Below are 19,566 nucleotides of genomic sequence, written 5' to 3' on the forward strand. Positions count from 1 at the left end.
CTCTCGGAAGCAAATGGAAGTGCAGGGCATGTGGCTTAAATAAGTAATTGCTCTGTTGTTGTTTTCAACTAGAGCCAAGCGGACCACTCTGCTTTTCACAAATCAACACCAGGTGGCAGTTGGGAGTCTGTGACGACGTTCTGTCTATTACCGGCCGCTGCTCTGCTGTTCATCTCTCTGCAGGGTCATCAGTACACCAGACAAAGAGTCAATAAAGAACCCTGCTTCAATAGCATTGCAGAATGACCATACAGTTTACAGCCCATTTCTTTCTAGAGGCATTCATTAGGCTCCACTGCACAGATAGTCTGGTGAGTATGGAAATAGAAAGGGAAAGAGAGAGAGAAAGATGGAAAGAGAGAGAGAGAACAAGAGAGAAGACAGAATAATAAAGGAGTAGCCAAGAATATCATGCATGAGTGAAAATGTAAATAATTAAATGAGCAGTCTATTGGTGTTTGCCCCAATTTTGTATTGTGTCAGGCTTGAGAATAATAATTATCCCATAATGAAAGAGAATAAAACAAGACAGATACAAACAATCATTTTGGATTTAAATAAAATTGTATTTATTTCAGTTCAGTAGTACTGTTTATAAAAGAAGCAGTCTGCTTTGATGCCAACATATATATTTTGCATTTTTGGATGAACGTGTGTGTCAGTGTGTATGTAACCTCTAATTCTTGGATACGTGCGTGCAATAGGTGAATTTGAATTTGTCTGAGGTTGTGTTTTTAGTCCCAATGAATGTGTGTCTGAGTCTATGTGTCTGGATGTTAGTAAGGCAACACGCAGTCTCGTTTGAGACGGCTTCAAAGGACAAACACCGTGATGGTTTAAAAGACCTGTTCAAGTCACCGAAAGCAGACAGACAGGGGAGGGGGCAGGGTACACTGTTGAGTGACCTGTAGGCGTCGCTTGAATGAAGGATCAGAGTGAAAGCATGATGAGGGGGGTGGAGAAATTGTTTTCCTCGAAGACCAGATGTACGGGATGTCAAGGTATTTGACCTGTCGACTACTCGTATTCACGTCTGAGGTAGGCCTACATACTGAATCTGGAAGTGGGACCATTATACTATATCTTTAGTCTGATCACATACATACTGAATCTGGAAGTGGGACCATTATACTATATCTTTAATCTGATCACATACATACATTTCATTTTTTTCATTGCCTTTCATTGCAACTAGTCAAACACAAGATAAAGGCCGTTGGAAACTCCTAACGTCACCTTTCTCTCTTTGATTTCTCTATATAGCAGACCCAGGGTTCGGGGCAGAGAGACAGCAGGAAACACCACCGACAGTATCTGTTTATGAGATACAGAGTAGCCTGTCTGTACTGCAGCCCCACTGCAGGTGCGAGACGGCCTGGGTCATGTGATGGGGGAGCTGTTAATCCATAACTTCACCTTCACTCTGACCCTGAACCCTGTTTGGCAACACTTTATTTGGATAGTCTGTAGAGTATCGACAGATGGACCATCTATAGACTATCAGTAACATTTCAACTAACTATCTACTAACCCTAACCCATATTCTAAACCTAACCCTAGCAGTAACCTTAGCAAGATAGTTTGCTGATCGCATGGCCATCTGTAGAGCGTCTACAGATGGAAAATCCGGGCTATCTAAATAAAGTGTCACCCTCTGTTCTGTCACAATAAGGATGAGGGGGCGTCAGGCATTAAGACACACAGGGTTAAATTAACTCACTTCAAAACACATCTTCATCAACAAACCTGACCAACGCATACACTGACATGAGTACATCTACTGTATAAGTACTGGTGTTACATTATCTGACAGAGTGCACACTACCAGGAAGTCTCACATTGCCAACCCTCTCGGAGAGGACTAAAAGTATTGTTCTGCGAAGGCTTTCTCAATGTCCTGGTGTGTATGCATGTGTGAACTGTATGTTTGTGTATGTGTATGTGTGGTATCGTGTAGGATGACCTGGAGTGGTGGGCAAAGGGAATGGGGGGGGGGGGGTCACAGTGGTAAGGTGGGTAATAGTCAGGGGTGAGGGATATGGACGGTAAAGGTATACGGGGCAGGAATGTGTAGCTTGTATGGTGAGGGATGTTGTGGACGGGGAGGATCTTTCAGAATGTTTCGTTTCCATCGAGTCACACAAAGAAAGCATCAGAGGGGGGGGGGCACACCGGGGTTGGTAGCCCTCCCCAGAAACAAGAGTTGGCAATGGGAGACGCAGGACGAGCAGCATCTAACACGGCATTTCTTCCGGAAGAGAGGACGAGGGAGGCTGCTGCAGATCACTGATGTCAGAACCAACACTCCTGAGGTAAGGAGAGAGAAAGAGAGAAAGAGAGAAAGAGAGAAAGAAGAAGAAAGAAAGAAAGGGTAAATATTGTGAATGAGAGGAGCAGAAGTCACATATTTCCACTGCAGATGGTACACATCAGTACACTTTACGTTCCAATGAAGCGATTATAATGGATAAAGACGATCCAATGTGTCTGTTTAGGCAGAGTGTTGGATTATCTGGCAGTTTTGGGTGCCAGCCTCGTTTCGTGCCCCATTTTAGAAAGTGGACGTAATATAAATACAGTACATAAAAAGGTCTGCTTCAATTTACGAGAGCATGTGGTTCCTGCTATAGGGTATGAGTGAATGACGCACAGGTGTAACAAATCCCCCAGCTCACATCTAACCCCACATGTGGAACTGTGGGGTCATCGTAACCGCTTGGGTCTTTGAGCTAAGGCTTTTTTCCCCCACGGCCCCTCGAGTAAAACTAAACCTTTTCACATTAGTAGATCACTTCTGTTATTTGAACACTAAATCAAATGTCACAGCAATATTAGAACCCTCTTAAAGTGGCAATCACCAGTAGAAATAATATCAAAGCAAGCTCCCCAGCCCTGTTTCGGTAAAAAAAGCTGAGGGATGGGGCTGGAGAAATGTACCCACTCTCAAATTCATAGGCAGAGCTATGGACGCAAGGACTGACCATCCATGATATCAAAATGATAGTTTTAAGCATGGTTTGAGACTATACAGTGTTTGTTGACATGTCGTTTGTTTACAAACGCTGGAGTAAAACAAGCTTATATCTTGAGTTCTGATGGGGTACGACAGTTGAACTAAGCTCGTGATGCGTCCATAAGTTATGTTCTTCAAGAATCAATGGGTACATATGATTCATTTCTAAGTCCAAAGATTGATGTAGCAACCGCTGATTGCCCCTTTAAGCAGTTGACATTAGCATATGGCTATTCCAAGAGGAGATGGGTGTTATACCACCTTACGCCTGGTCATACATAAACACATGCACATAGGTATACTTCAACACGCAAAGCACACACAGAAACCACCCCTTTATACACCTACTGTACAAACAAACACACTCACCTACTGTCCTGCCTGCTCAGCTCCCTGAGAGAAGTCACTCTGTGTGGTACAAACAGAGAATGGGGATCAGCATGTGAATGAATAGATACCGTCTCTACTCCTATTGCTGCGGCAGCCGCCTGTTGCTGCTACAGAGGAGGATGGCGATGACAACTTCCTCTGATGCAATATCCAGCTGAGCATGTGAGTAATGGATTTGGAGGAGGGTTAAGCTGGAAAGAAATACATCTCTTTAGTAGGGGAGTTGAGGCTTCAATGGGAGAACATGCATTGGGATATTACGGGCTCAGGCACTTAGGAAAAAAGATACGTCCTAGACAGTTTCGTCCTAGACAGTTTCCTCACGAGTTGATTCATGCCCAACAATTACCTTTGCAATCATCTCTACTAGGATATCAATTATAATTATGACTCCCGGCATGGCATTATGGTAATAGTTTGGTGAATGGTCTAAAGTGTGATAATCAAGTTTGATTCTGATTATTCATGGCAGTGGCAATATTGCCTGATTTGGTTGTAGAAATGTTAATATAATTAAAGTTATTGCTGTGGGAATAAATATGACCTCAATCCCCAATATTATAATGATTATAATTCATACGGGCAATTCTAGCAGGAACTGACTTTAATCATGTCCTAACCACATAATACATCAGAGACTGAGATTGTGAAGATGAGAGTGATTGTAGCATGTCATCGGGTATGGATATGGTTGTTATACTTGACCTTGCCTCTACTGTACTCTCTCCCACAAAAGGCTTTTAAGTGCCTTTGAAAATGGCACATGACAGAGCTGTGAGAGCGAGACGGAGCGATAGGAGATTGAAAAAGGGAGGGGGTTGAATGTATGCTGTGGAGAGGAGCGATGGAGAGATGGTTTGAGCTGTGGATGTAATTGCAGATGGATCTTCTTGATTTACATTATAAAGAGCCTGAAAGAAGAAAGGACACACACACACACACACACACACACACACACACACACACACACACACACACACACACACACACACACACACACACACACACACACACACACACACACACACACACACACACACAGCAACCTTCTCTCGGGGCTCAGGGCATTCATATTATTCTGTACATAAATCGGAGACACTCCATTTAGTATGATATATTACGTTTCGTATGGTAAGTATTCATTTGTGGATGTCCATCACCCATTACGCATAATATGTAACGAATTACAATTCGTATTACAGGTTACGAATTTGCTAAATTTATAATATGTTACGAATATGCAAAACGTATGATACAGTATGTTTCGAATCCTAGCTAGGTGGTTTACATTAGATAGGCTAGGGGTTAGGGTTAAGGTTAGGAGTTAGGTTAAAGGGTTAAGGTTAGGGTTAGGGGAAGGGTTAGCTTAAAGGGTTAGGGTTAGGGGAAGGGTTAGCTAAAAGGGTTAAGGTTAGGGTTAAGGTTAGGAGTTAGGTTAAAGGGTTAAGGTTAGGGTTAGGGGAAGGGTTAGCTTAAAGGGTTAAGGTTAGGGTTAAGGTTAGGAGTTAGGTTAAAGGGTTAAGGTTAGGGTTAGGGGAAGGGTTAGCTTAAAGGGTTGGGGTTAGGGTTAGGGGAAGGTTTAGCTTAAAGGGTTAAGGTTAGGGTTAAGGGAAGGGTTAGCTTAAAGGGTTAAGGTTAGGGTTAAGGGAAGGGTTAGCTTAAAGGGTTAAGGTTAGGGTTAGCTTAAAGGGTTAGGGTTAGGGGAAGGGTTAGCTTAAAGGGTTAAGGTTAGGGTTAGCTTAAAGGGTTAAGGTTAGGGTTAAGGGAAGGGTTAGCTAAAAGGGTTAAGGTTAGGGTTAAGGGAAGGGTTAGCTAAAAGGATTCAAGTTAGGGTTAGGGTTAGGGGAAGGGTTAGCTTAAAGGGTTAGGGTTAGGGTTAGGGGAAGGGTTAGCTTAAAGGGTTAGGGTTAGGGTTAGGGGAAGGGTTAGCTTAAAGGGTTAGGGTTAGGGTTAGGGGAAGGGTTAGCTTAAAGGGTTAGGGTTAGGGTTAGGGGAAGGGTTAGGGTTAGGGGAAGGGTTAGCTTAAAGGGTTAAGGTTAGGGTTAGGGGAAGGGTTAGGGGAAGGGTTAGCTAAAAGGGTTAAGGTTAGGGTTAGGGTTAGGGGAAGGGTTAGCTAAAAGGGTTACGGTTAGGGGAAGGTTGGCTAACATGCTAAGTAGTTGCAAAGTAGAAAAACATGTGTAAGTAAGAAATAAAATGCTAAAGTTGTCAATGATGAGATTTGAACTCTCAACCTTTGGGTTGCTAGACGTTCACATTATACGCCCATCCATCGACCCCGACCAACCATCCTACTTATATTTTTTCCTTAAGTAACCATCTGTTAACATACCTAACGTAACATATCATACTAATTTGAGTGTCTCGGATTGACATTTACTATGTCAAGTCTATGAGACCAGGCTGCGCACACACATGCACAAATGCACACATGCACCCACACATGCTTACCCAAGCACTCAGGCATACATAAACGTACACTCACCCATGCCTGCATGTTCACCCACAAACACAGAATATAGATTTAGAGTGGAATTAGTAATTTTGCACCCGAGTGGTCCAGCGGTCTAAGGCACTGCACCTCAGTGCTAGAGGCGTCACTACAGACCCTGGTTCGATCCATGGGCTGTATCACAACCGGCCGTGATCGGGAGTCCCATAGGGCGCCGCACAATTGGCCCAGCATCGGTTTGGCTGGAATAGGCCATCATTGTAAAATAAGAATTTGTTCTTAACTGACTTGCCTAGTTAAATAAAGGTGAAATAAAATCTGCATATCTAAGCATGCATCTTGAGCTGTCTGGATCCTCCTGACTGGACATTATTTTATTTTTTTTAAGGAACATAATATGCTTCTCTGCATCTCTGCTATGATCTCTGGGTAAAAGATGGGAGAAAGGAATGTGAGTCTTATTCAGTACATTTAGCTTCATTTTCCAAAGTCCGCCAACCTAGTTAGACAAGCTAGCTACTCTAACTTGATTGATAGCCTGAAATGGCTTCTTGGTAGCTAGTTATGAGGTTGGGAGATTGGATCTATCTGGGCTAGCTAAAGACAACTTCATCAAATTGCTAGGTGGCTATTAGTATTACAGAGAAACAAACAAAAAAATTGTAAATATATATTTTTAAACAAGACAAATCTGAGGGAGCACGTGCCCCTGTGCCCCTGTGCCCCCTCTGGGCATGATGCCTCCGACTGTAATATCGCGGGGACACAGCTGCTGTATCTTCACTGCAGTACAAACGACCACAACACAATACTGAAGGGCAGCTTTTAAATGAATCTTAATCAATGTAATCTTTTAATAAAGGTATTCATACTCTACCTTGACATGTGTTGTGTTATTTCATGTATATTTCATGTATATGCATAGAAAACAATTACATGGTCTACATTCCTTTGAATTCATTGTGTGATTTGTGATTGGAAATGTTTTCTCAATGTGAACATAAATTCCCAGCTTGAGGAAATATTAGCTCATTTGGAGCTGACTGGTCGCAGGCCCACCTGTCCACCCTCAAACCAACCAGCACCCAATCACCACTGCTGCCTACCTGCCAGCACCCAATCACCACTGCTGCCTACCTGCCAGCACCCAATCACCACTGCTGCCTACCTGCCAGCACCCAATCACTACTGTTGCCTACCTGCCAGCACCCAATCACTCCTATAGACTACTGTACCAGCCAGCACCCAAGTTGACAGCGTATTACTGCATATAAAGGCATGGTGCTTCAATGAGAAGAAGACAATAAAGGCAGCAAGCATCATGCCATGCATTCATTCATTCATTCATTCATTCTACGAAACTATCCACCACACACCCCTTCAGAACCAGAACCAGCCACCTCAGGCTTAACGTCCAGAGCTACAGCTTCTTCCTGTTCCTGCCAGACACAACAGTTATGGGTGGAAGGAGAAGAAATTATACAAGTTACCAACAATACGCACAGACAGACACACACAAACATAAAAGACACAAGTAAGCGTTGATCCTTTTCCTCGGCATTCCTTATAACAGAGACACTAAAATCAGAGATATGCACACAAACATTAATACGACAAGTCAACTTGGAAAAATCTGTGTTTTTGAGACCAGGATAAGATTGTTGAAGGATGGACCTGTTGAAGTCTCTTCTCCTGTAATCGCAAGGCTGATCTCAAGTCTGTTATAACTGTCTCTATTCCAACCACCTCCAACCATCCAGCCCACAGTTCCTCGTAGTGGAGAGGGCTTGTCATAATCTTCACAATATGAAAAGACAGGATGTGACTCACCTGGTTCACCAATCCGGAGTTCACCGCTGCGTTCTCCATCCCTTCCACTGTTTGCTGAGACAGCTCATTGGCTCCGGCGACCGTTGCGTCCCCGACAATATTGGCTTGGTCAGTTGTTCTCTGGGCCACTGGGAGAAGGGGGACAGGGGGTTGTCACACTCTGTCCTCTGAGAACCAATGTTTCACCTCAGAATTTGGTTTGTGAAAAAAACCTGATCCCTGTATACTTATGAAATGTAGCGCAGGATACTTTCTGTGGGTAGTGTTGCGTTTACCTGTGTTCACACCTGCTACCATTCCGTCCTTTGTCTTGTTCCCTGTAAAAGAGAGAAACAGATGCTAGAGGATTTATGTTTAAATGGTGTTTCTCAAACTCCAAGCACTGTAAACTCAAAAACAAAACAGAGTTGCTTGTTCTAGGTCCGAAGAAACAAAGAGATCTGCTTTTGGATCTGAAAACTCATCTTGATGGTTGTACAGTCGTCTCAAATAAAACCGTGAAGGACCACGGCGTTACTCTGGACCCTGATCTCTCTTTTGACGAACATATCAAAATATTGAAAGGACTTTTTTTCCATCTTCGTAACATTGCAAAAATCGGAAACGTTTTGTCCAAAAATGATGCAGAAAGGCTAATCCATGCTTTTGTCACTTCTAGATTAGACTACTGCAATGGTCTACTCTCCGGCTACCCGGATAAAGCACTAAATATTCTTCAGTTAGTGCTAAACACAGCTGCTTGAATCCTGACTAGAACCAAAATATTTGATCATGTTACTCCATTGCTAGCCTCTCTACATTGGCTTCCTGTTAGGCTAGGGCTGATTTCAAGGTTTTACTGCTATGCTACAAAGCATTACATGGGCTTGCTCCTACCTATCTCTCCGATTTAGTCCTGCCTTACATACCTACATGTACGCTACGGTCAGAAGACGCAGGCCTCATTGTCCCTAGAATTTCTAAGCAAACACCTGGAGGCAGGGTTTTCTCCTATAGAGCTCAATTTTTATGGTCTCGACCATTAAGTCATTACTGAAGACTCATATTTTCAGTTGGTCCTATGATTGAGTGTAGGCTGGCCCAGGGGTGCGAATGTGAACCACAAGGAACTAGAGCGACGAACCACCCTTGCTGTCTCTGCCTGGCCGGCTCCTCTCTCTCCCCTGGGATTCTCTGCCTCTGACCCTATTATGGGGGCTGAGTCACTGGCTTACTCGTGCTCTTCCGTACCGTCCCTTGGAGGGGTGCGTCACTTGAGTGGGTTACGTCACAGACGTGATGTTCCTGTCCGGTTTTGCGCCTCCTCGGGCTCGTGCGGTGGAGGAGATCTTTGTGGGCTATACTCAGCCTCGTCTTAGGGTAGTAAGTTGATTATCTGTTGATATCCCTCTAGTGGTGTGGGGCTGTGCTTTGGCAAAGTGGGTGGGGTTATATCCTGCCTGGTTGGCCCTGTCCGGGGGTATCATCAGACGGGGCCACAGTGTCCCCTGACCCACCCCTGTCTCAGTCTCCAATATATATGCTGTAATAGTCTATGTGCCGGGGGGCTAGGATCAGTCTGTTATATCTGGTGTTCTCCTGTCTTATCTGGTGTCCTGTGTGAATTTACGTATGCTCCCTCGAATTCTCTCTCTCTCTCTCTCTCCCTCTCCTGGAGGACCTGAGCCATAGGATCCTTTCTCAGGACTACCCGGCCTGATGACTCCTGGCTGTACCCAGTCCAACTGGTCGTGCTGCTGCTCCTGTTTCAACTGCTCTGCCTGTGGCTAGGGAACCCTGCCATGTTCACCGGACATTCTACGTTCGACTCTCTCTCTTTCTACCACACCTGCTGTCTCGACCTCTGAATGCTCGGCTATGAAAAGCCAACTGACATTTACTCCTGGGGTACTGACCTGTTGCACCCTCTACAACCACTGATTATTATTTGACCCTGCTGTTCATCTATAAACGTTTGAACATCTAGAAAAACACTCTGGCCTTAAATGGCCATGTACTCTTATAATCTCCACCTGGCACATCCAGAAGAGGACTGGCCAGCCCCAAAGAGCCTGGTTCCTCTCTAGATGGATTAACATTGGATGGGGGCACTCAGCTTCCAAATCAAAAGGCAAATTGGAATAACTTAGCGAGGACACCAGGATCAACATCTCCAGGCTTCCCTAACACTTCAATACTTGATGAATTAGGCACAGAGAATCAGTCTCCCTCTCTAATGGTTATTACATAGGGCCAGATCCTTGTTGTCTGTTCTAAGAGCAATGGGTTCTGCTCAGCTAGTCCAGTATTGTCTGTTCTCTCCCAGGCTCTGTCACAGTGCTCTGCTCTGTCTCTCTGGGCCCTCTGGAGCTCAGCCCATCTCTGGCTCACAAAGACTCCTTGAGGAGAGAAAAGGTCAGCCATTCCTTCAGCCATAGAGCTGTATGGGTTGAGGCCTGCTGGCCGGCCAAACCCACTCAACCTCCTCAATACAACTGGCATGGAGCATTGGAGTGGATCTCTCTCTCTCTCTCTCTCTCTCTCTCTCCCCCTATCTCTCTCTCTCTCTCTCTCTCTCTCTCTCGCTCTCCCCCTCTCTCCCCCCCTCTCTCGCTCTCCCCCTCTCTCCCCCCTCTCTCTCTCCCCCTCTCTCTCTCTCTCTCTCTCGCTCTCCCCCTCTCTCTCCCCCCCCCCTCTCTCTCTCTACCTCTCATGCAAATCACCAGCACAACAAGCCGTTGCTCTGTTCCCCCTGTTGACCCTTTGAGCTGGGCGTTTTTGAAAATCCCTCCCCAGTCCCCACACACAAACACATTGCTCAAGTCAAGCGTGTCATTGTTATTTAACTCCCTACACGACAATGGGCTAATTTAGTACTAGGGACATGGAAATTGCCATGAGCTAAAGTCCAACTGTCCAATGTAGAACACAGGAAAAAACACAGACACAGGAGCCAGGCTATTGTATTGTTAATGCTGTAAAATCAATAGAGAGGATGGTAACATCACCAGGCAGCCATCAATGTTGTAACTTGATGTCAGTTTTCGTGAGGAATCTAACATGACTTCATATCAGCAGAGGGACATGTGACTGTGGCTACAGTTACCTCCCCTGCACCTGAGATGGTAAATACTGTTGCTATAATACATGACTACACACCCACAAAACATCCTGTTTGCGTGTTTATATTCAAAGATAACAACTGAAACACAGGACCTCATTGTCTCATCAGAATGCTATAGCATCTTTGATTCTGTGTGTAGTAATCTCGGCACCCAGAAATAAATCTCACATGCGTGCTGGCCAGCTAAATGTTTTGTCTGCCATGAGAGATGTATTGGTGGGTTTCATTGCATTTTCTTCTCTCTCTCTCTCTCTCTCTCTCTCTCTCTCTCTCTCTCTCTCTCTCTCTCTCTCTCTCTCTCTCTCTCTCTCTCTCTCTCTCTCTCTCTCTCTCTCTCTCTCTCTCTCTCTCTCTCTCTCTCTCTCTCTCTCTCTCTCTCTCTCTCTCTCTCTCTCTCTCTCTCTCTCTCTCTCTCTCTCTCTCTCTCTCTCTCTCTCTCTCTCTCTCTCTCTCTCTCTCTCTCTCTCTCTCTCTCTCTCTCTCTCTCTCTCTCCTCACTGCTCCTGATTCATCTACACACATCTTAATCCTTCTATGGTACGATTGTGCTTATTCTGTAACCATAAGAAGAAAGACGGAGTGGGAAGGCAGCGGACGAATGAGGAGGAGGACTAAGAAATATTGCATTTTAACATTGTTTATCAATTGAAAGACACACACTGTACAGCTCAGTTTGATGAACAAAATAACACTGTGGCTAAATGAATGGAGAGCAGTACAATCCAGACATAATGGGATCATTACCTACCATTGTGTGTGTGTGCACATGTTTGTGTGTGTGTATGTGTGTAGACATACGTACGCAACTGTGTGTGTGTGTGTGTGAACATGCGTACGTGCAACTGTGTGTGTGTGTGATGGTGGTTGTGGTGGTAGTATATTCACGTCTCAGCTGTGATGTGAGGGGACACTCTGGCACACTGTGACCTCTCATCTGTGATTGTGGGAGACAGCCTGTGCCCTCCCTCCCTCCTCTCAGTTCTGCACACTCCCTGTCCTGGAGCACTGGGCCTCGTGACTGTCTGCCACCCACCCAGCAGCAGCTGAGCATCACATACACACACCAATATAGATACATGCCTGCACCATTGCACATGTACACACATGTACACATACACCTACACCTCACGCCAATATATAGATACATGCCTGCACATGCACACGCACATGTACACGCACTCGCACACACACACGCACCCCCCCCCCCCCCACACACACACATATATATATATAAACAACACATAATGCACCTGCTCAAAGCCTAGTATGTTGTAATACGCCCATACCACAGGAGGCTGCTGCCATTCCACTGATTCCGCTCCAGCCATTAGCAGCAGCATCCTGTGGACCACACAGTAGTGAATTCACACTAGATCGCCTCACACGATAGTACACTGCGTACAGACATCAGTCAATCCCGCACTCACTGAATAAAGTGCTCACACTCAAACAGATGAACGTAGTCAACGAACAGACATGGACACACACACACACACAGGATAAGGGCTCACTGAGAGGATGTGCAGATAAACAGAGGCAGCAGATCAGGGTTAGGGGGGATTCGTGACAAATCTCCTCCTTTAAAAAAAAACATAATCCATTCTATTTTACACTCTGTAGATGACACACACAGTAACGTGTGTGATGGAGGCCTGGTGGGGCTTGGCTGTGTGTAAAAGCCTCAGTATGCTCCGCACGCTCAACTGCTCCCACAGCACTGTCTCAGAGCACTCAGTTGTTTGATCACAGATCTGAGGGGGGGGGGGGGGGTTAGTACGCTACACCCTTCTCTCTCAGAAGAAGGGGAAAGAACAACGAAGATGAAAAAATAAAGGAGAATAGACCGACATGTAGCTTGGTCATGCTGATGAGATATCTGGCTGTGCAGTAGAGGTTCAATGATCTCTTTACAGTGCTGTGAAGATCAATACACCAATGAAATGTGGCTGAATGGCTCCACTAGGTCGTTCAGCAGAACGGGGTGGATGACAGACCGCCTCCGTGTGGTGGGGATGATTTATGATGATGGATGAAGATGGATACAGCCTCCTCTGTCTCTGCTTATAGACATCCAATGAATGATAATCCCACGAACTGGATTCTGAGTGCACCACCCACTCATTCATAATCTCGTTCCCTCGCTCTCATTCTCTCATCTCTCTTTCTCTGCCTCTCTCTCTCTTTTTCTTTTTTCTTCCCATCCTCTTCTCCTCTTCTCCCCCCAGGAATCACGTCACTCTCAAATGTTTCATTTATTAATTCATTTATCCTTTCCCTCTTGTTCTCCTTCGTTCTCTACCATTTCCTCTCCGCCCCTCTTCTCTAGGTTGTTAGTGCTGTAATCTGGTACCCAGACACTTCCGCCCAAATGTGTGAAGAGTCTGGTGGACCAACTCATCAAACTTGGCCCTCGCTCTCCAACTGGCGGCACTCGATCCGAATTTGGCCAGCGGGTGGTTTCAGTTGGCCCTACAAGTTTCATTTTTTATTTTCTTATTTTCATTGATGGACATAAAATGTAAAAACATCAGGAAATGTGTGTTTTAATTCAATAATTGTGATTTTAATTCAAGAAATCTCTTCAACTATTCCCACGCATAATATGGAGACGTGATCGTATACGAATGCAAGAATGGATTGAAATTATTATATTTTAGTCAAATATTATACATGTTTGGGCTTCTTGAGGTCAATTTGCAGTCTACAAATGATTTGTAATTATGTTCCGGACCACCAAATGATGACAAATACAATATATATACAAATGCATGTGGACACCCCTTCAAATTAGTGGATTTGGCTATTTCAGCCACACCCGTTGCTGACAGGTGTATAAAATTGAGCACAAAGCCATGCAATCTCCATAGGAAAACACTGGCAGTAGAATGGCCCGTACTGAAGAGCTCAGTGACTTTCAACGTGGCACCGTCATAGGATGAGTCAGTTCATCAAATTTCTGACCTGCTAGAGCTGCCCCGGTGAACTGTAATTGCTGTTATTGTGACGTGGAAACGTCTAGGAGCAACAACGGATCAGCAGCGAAGTGGTAGGCCACACAAGCTCACAGAACAGGACTGCCGAGTGCTGAAGCGTGTAGCGTGTAAAAATTGTTGCAACACTCACTACCGAGTTCCAAACTGCCTCTGGAAGCAACGTCAGCACAAGAACTGTTTGTCTGGAGCTTCATGAAATGGGTTTCCATGGCCGAGCAGCCGCACACAAACCTAAGATCACCATGCGCAATGTCAAGCGTCGGCTGGAGTGGTGTAAAGCTCACCGCCATTGGACTGTGGAGCAGTGTAAATGCGTTCTCTGGAGTGATCTGGCAGTCAGACGGACTAATCTGAGTTTGGCCGATGCCAGGAGAATACTACCTGACCCAATGCACTGTGCCAACTCTAAAGTTTGGTGGAGGAGGAATAATGATCTTGGGCTGTTTTTCATGGTTCGGTCCCTTAGTTCCTGAGAAGGAAAATCTTAACGCTACAGCATACAATGACATTCTAGACGGTTCTGTGCTTCCAACTTTGTGGCAACAGTTTGTGGAGGCCCTTTCCTGTTTTAAGCATGACAGTGCCCCCGTGCACAAAGCAAGGTCGATACAGAAATGGTTTGTCGACGTCGGTGTGGAAGAACTTGACTGGCCTGCACAGAGCCCTGACCTCAACCCCATCGAACACCTTTGGTAAGAATTGGAATGCGACTGCGAGCCAGGCCTAATTGCCCAACATCAGTGCCTGACCTCACTAATGCTCTTGAGGTTGAATAGATGGAAGTCCCCGCAGCAATGTTCCAACATTAGATTACATCTAGTTGAAAGCCTTCTCAGAAGGCTGTTATAGCAACAATGGGGGAACCAACTCCATATTAATGCCCATGATTTTGGAATGAGATTTTTGATGAGCAGGTGTCCACATAATTTTGGTCATGTAGTGTACTTTTCTTAATAGGTCACGCCCATAGAATTCTATGGCCACTCCCACTAAGGCCAACTTTGAATTGTTGATATCCCATGATTAAATGTGCTGTGCCCAAAGGTTATTGGTGCTGTTACAGGGCCACAGGTCATTAAAGTGGTGAAAGACAATGACATAGAGCAGGGTCAGTTTTCTGTATGAATCAGTGTTCTAATGTGTCAGTGTTCTGTATGAATCAGTGTTCTAATGTCTCAGTGTTCTGTATGAATCAGTGTTCTAATGTCTCAGTGTTCTGTATGAATCAGTGTTAGAATGTGTCAGTGTTCTGTATGAATCAGTGTTCTAATGTGTCAGTGTTCTGTATGAATCAGTGTTCTAATGTGTCGGTGTTCTGTATGAATCAGTGTTCTAATGTGTCAGTGTTCTGTATGAATCAGTGTTCTAATGTGTCAGTGTTCTGTATGAATCAGTGTTCTAATGTCTCAGTGTTCTGTATGAATCAGTGTTCTAATGTCTCAGTGTTCTGTATGAATCAGTGTTCTAATGTCTCAGTGTTCTAATGTGTCAGTGTGTCAGTTCTAATGTGTCAGTTCTTCGGCTGTCCACATAGGTGAATCCTTTGAAGAACCCTTTTTGGTTCCTGGTAGAACCCCTTTTGGTTCCAGGTAGAATCATTTTGAGTTCAATGAAGAACCCTTTCCGCAGAGGGTTCTACAGGGAACCCGAGAGGTTTCTAGCGGGAACCAATAAAGTTTATCCTATGGGGACAGCCGAAGAACCCCTTTGGAACCCTTTTTTCTAAGAACGTATGTGTCTGGCTGCAGAGCTGGGCTGTGCTATATTGTTCTGTGTTGGGTTGGGCTGGGTTGACGGGGGGTCCGACAGTGGAGCTAGCTGCATTAGTCACTCTGAGAATCCGAGACGCCCATGTTAAATCTCACTGCTGCAGCGGGCTGACAGCCTGGTGGGTGGTACAGCAGAGATGAGCTGATCTGAACTATATCAGAATCATAGACCTCTCCCCAGCACCACTATACTGTATTATCACATACGCACCGATTGGGGAAAATATGTGAACACACACACAGTACAATCACGTCCTAGTGCTCTACAATAGGATTTTCTCATCCATATCCCCCTGTCACATTAAGTGGGTGTACTGTATGTGTAACAGGTGTACTGTGTGTGTGTGTGTGTGTGTGTGTGTGTGTGTGTGTGTGTGTGTGTGTGTGTGTGTGTGCGTGTGTGTGTGTGTGTGTGTGTGTGCGTGTGCGTGTGCGTGTGTGTGAGTAGAGAGATGGTAGTGTGCAAATAATTTATATGACCATCAATATTGTTTGTCAACGTTCTGTTGGTCATTACACTCTACGTAATGAATAGAGTACCTCAGTACCACTCAACCAGACTTTTCCCTCTTTGAATAGAACATCTCTTGCCTGAGGCATATGCAATCTAAAATACATCAATATCTTTCTCTCCCTTTCTGACTCTTTTTTCTGCTTTTCTCCATTGTCTTGCCTTCAGTCCTTTGCCATCATTCATCTTTTCTTGTTCAACGTTCCCTTCCTATCTGTATCCATGTTTCCATCACCAGCCATATTTAGCCCTGCCTGGTTGTCTGTCCCATTTTATTCAAACCTTGCAGAACAATTAGTGCACTCGCCCATCACCCATCCATCACTCATCCATCAAATACAAGCACACCAGGAGGGCTTCACAGGATCAAAATGTAAGCCAGATTATCCCACATAAAAACTGTGATGTACTATTTTCAGCTAACCCTCTTCACCGCTGTCTATCCTGCACACCTTTCCCCATCATCACTCCTTGTACTCACCCACATACATTACCCCCTCCTTGGTTTTGGCAGCTGCCCCCTCCACCCCTGCCTTGGTCTTCTCCGCTGCAGCCACCGCACCTTCCTTGGCCATGGAGAATCCCTTCTTCAGGTAATCCATGCTGGTCTGCTGTTACAGGGCTGTGTCTTTTAGCTGGCTCTGGCTGTGTCTTGGAGCTGGTAGATGAGGTTGCTCAGTGTGCCCTTCTGTGCCTGCGTGTGTGTCTGCGTGTGTGTGAGCGCGCCTGAGGTTGTGTCTCTGCGTGGTAGGTGGGTGTGTGCGCGAGTGTATGTGCATGCGCTGCTCTTATGAGAGAGAGAGCGAGAGAGAGAGAGACAGAGAGCGAGAGAGGGGCTGGACTGATCTGTGCTGCTGAGGCAGATTGGGACACCCTTAACAAGGAGAGCAGCTGAGCGAATGAAATGTGGAGAGGGAGGGTAGAGGGAGGGTAGAGGGGGGGAGGGAGGGACATGGGGAGAGAGATGGAGAGAGGGAGAGAAGAGGTGGAGAAAGAAAGAGCAAGTGGGTGAGGAATGCAGAGATGGATGCTGCAGTGTTGCTCAGTTATGCTGCCCCATTTCTTCTGCTGTCATGCACACAGAGGCACAAATACACTCACAGGTTTAGTGGATAATTCAAGCCTGGATTAATCTGTCTGTCAAACCTGGAATGACACATTTTAAATGCTATTCAACACCAAAACCGCAAATTATCTGCTCTCCCTCTTTCATTACCCCCTAAGATTCAATGACATGCCATCCTCAGCAGTATGCGATGCAGATACTGATACTGATATGATGCAATGTAATATAGCAGTTAGATGTATGATTTTACACTTTATTGCTCAATTTGATAAAAAAATAGTTTTGTGAAGTTTACAACACATCAAACAGTACATATAAATCAAAACTGGATAGTCTTCAGAGAGGGTTGAGTGGAGCTGAAGGATGGGACTAAAAATAAACAAAAGATAACTCATGTAAAATAAGCTGTGTCTGAAAATGTTTTATATAATATGTAAATTCAGCAAAAAAAAATGAAACGTCCTCTCGCTGTCAACTGTGTTGATTTTCAGCAAACTTAACATGTGTAAATATGTGTATGAACATAACAAGATTTATCAACTGAGACATAAACTGAACAAGTTCCACAGACATGTGACTAACAGAAATGGAATAATGTGTCCCTGAACAAAGGAGGGGGGGGGGGGGTCCAAATCAAAGTAACAGTCAGTATCTGGTGTGGCCACCAGCTGCATTAAGTACTGCAGTGCATCTCTTCCTCATGGACTGCATCAGATTTGCCAGTTCTTGCTGTGAGATGTTACCCCACTCTTCCACCAAGGCACCTGCAAGTTCCCGGACATTTCTGTGGGGAATGGCCCGATCCAACAGGTCCCAGACGTGTTCAATGGAATTGAGATCCGGGCTCTTCGCTGGCCATGGCAGAACACTGACATTCCTGTCTTGCAGGAAATCATCCACAGAATGAACAGTATGGCTGGTGGCATTGTCATGCTGGAGGGTCATGTCAGGATGAGCCTGCAGGAAGGTCACCACATGAGGGAGGAGGATGTCTTCCCTGTAACGCACAGCGTTGAGATTGCCTGCAATGACAACAAGCCCAGTCCAATGATGCTGTGACACATCGCCCCAAACCATGACGGACCCTCCACCTCCAAATCGATCCCGCTCCAGAGTACAGGCCTCTGTGTAATGCTCATTCCTTCGACAGTAAACGCGAATCTGACCATCACCCCGGTGAGACAAAACCACGACTCGTCAGTGAAGAGCACTTTTTGCCAGTCCTGTCTGGTCCAGCGATGGTGGGTTTGTGCCCATAGGCGACCATGTTGCCGGTGATGTCTGGTGAGGACATGCCTTACAACAGGCCTACAAGCCCTCAGTCCAGCCTTCCTCAGCCTATTGCAGACAGTCTGAGCACTGATGGAGGGATTGTCGTTCCTGGTGTAACTCGGGCAGTTGTTGTTGCCATCCTGTGCAGGTGCTGTTACAAGTGGTCTGCCACCGCGAGGACGATCAGCTGTTCGTCCTGTCTCCCTGTAGCGCTGTCTTAGGCATTTCACAGTACGGACATTGCAATTTATTGCCCTGGCCACATTTGCAGTCCTCATGCCTCCTTGCAGGATGCCTATGGCACGTTCACGCAGATGAGCAGGGACCCTGGGCATCTTTCTTCTGGTGTTTTTCAGAGTAAGTAGAAAGGCCTCTTTAGTGTCCTAAGTTTTCATAACTGTGACATTAATTGCCTACCGTCTGTAAGCTGCCAGTGTCTTAACGACCGTTCCACAGGTGCATGTTCATTAATTGTTTATGGTTCATTGAACAAGCATGGGAAACAGTGTTTAAACCATTTACAATGAAGATCTGTGAAGTTATTTGGATTTTTACGAATTATCTTTGAAAGACAGTTTCTTTTTTTGCTAAGTTTATAAGCTGGAAGTAGAAGCCTTATTATTGTTGTCAGTTAGTTTACTCCAATTAGGGGAGGGGTGGTAGGGTTGGTTGAAAATAATAAAGAACAAAAATAACAAACAAAAGCAGCACAAAACAAAACTGTATATGTTGTATGTACATCCCACTATACAAATTATATAATGCATAGCCCGTATACACACCACACTTACTTGTACATTGACAGGCAGGTTTTTCCCTAATTGAAATCGAGATGCCACTGCGATATTTCCCATTAATAATACAGAAAACCATAGAGGCACTAATGAGATTTAAGTGGCCGCTCTAATCCAGCTCGCTGTATTTGATCTCATTGGCAGCAGGAGGACAGGGAGGGGGAATGGATCATGAAGCCCAGAGCTATAATTAGCGCATGTGAAGTTAGTTACATATGGCTCCTCTCTACATCAAAGTGAATGGCAAAGAGAGCCCCTTTAGAGTGCTTTACCTGGAAAAGCTATCCATAATCATGGCACATACTAAAAGGTGGTGCAGATATAGTATCACATTTTTTTAAAATTATGTAGAGATAAATTGTATATACAGTAG

General features: G+C 45.1%; 1 protein-coding gene across 2 annotated transcripts; it reads right to left on the bottom strand.

Moving 5' to 3' along the window:
• Window positions 1-545: 545 nt before the first annotated feature.
• On the bottom strand, window positions 546-17,093 carry LOC110502380 (uncharacterized). 2 transcript variants are annotated; one of them, XM_021580361.3, is made up of 5 exons: window positions 16,543-17,093; window positions 7,961-8,002; window positions 7,686-7,813; window positions 3,383-3,421; window positions 546-2,307 (listed from the first exon to the last, which is right to left on the bottom strand). In XM_021580361.3, exons 1-4 carry the CDS (start codon window positions 16,661-16,663, stop codon window positions 3,383-3,385), a joined length of 330 nt encoding a protein of 109 aa, XP_021436036.1. In that variant the 5' UTR covers window positions 16,664-17,093; the 3' UTR covers window positions 546-2,307. The 2 variants fall into 2 exon arrangements, with proteins under 2 accessions (XP_021436036.1, XP_036815891.1); XM_036959996.2 differs by lacking the exons at window positions 546-2,307; window positions 3,383-3,421 and adding an exon at window positions 6,228-7,294 and having other exon boundaries at window positions 16,543-16,962.
• Between the last annotated feature and the right edge of the window lie 2,473 nt (window positions 17,094-19,566).

The sequence above is a fragment of the Oncorhynchus mykiss genome, chromosome 23, assembly GCF_057628025.1.
Source record: "Oncorhynchus mykiss isolate SJ-2025 chromosome 23, ASM5762802v1, whole genome shotgun sequence".
Taxonomy (NCBI): Eukaryota; Metazoa; Chordata; class Actinopteri; order Salmoniformes; family Salmonidae; genus Oncorhynchus; species Oncorhynchus mykiss.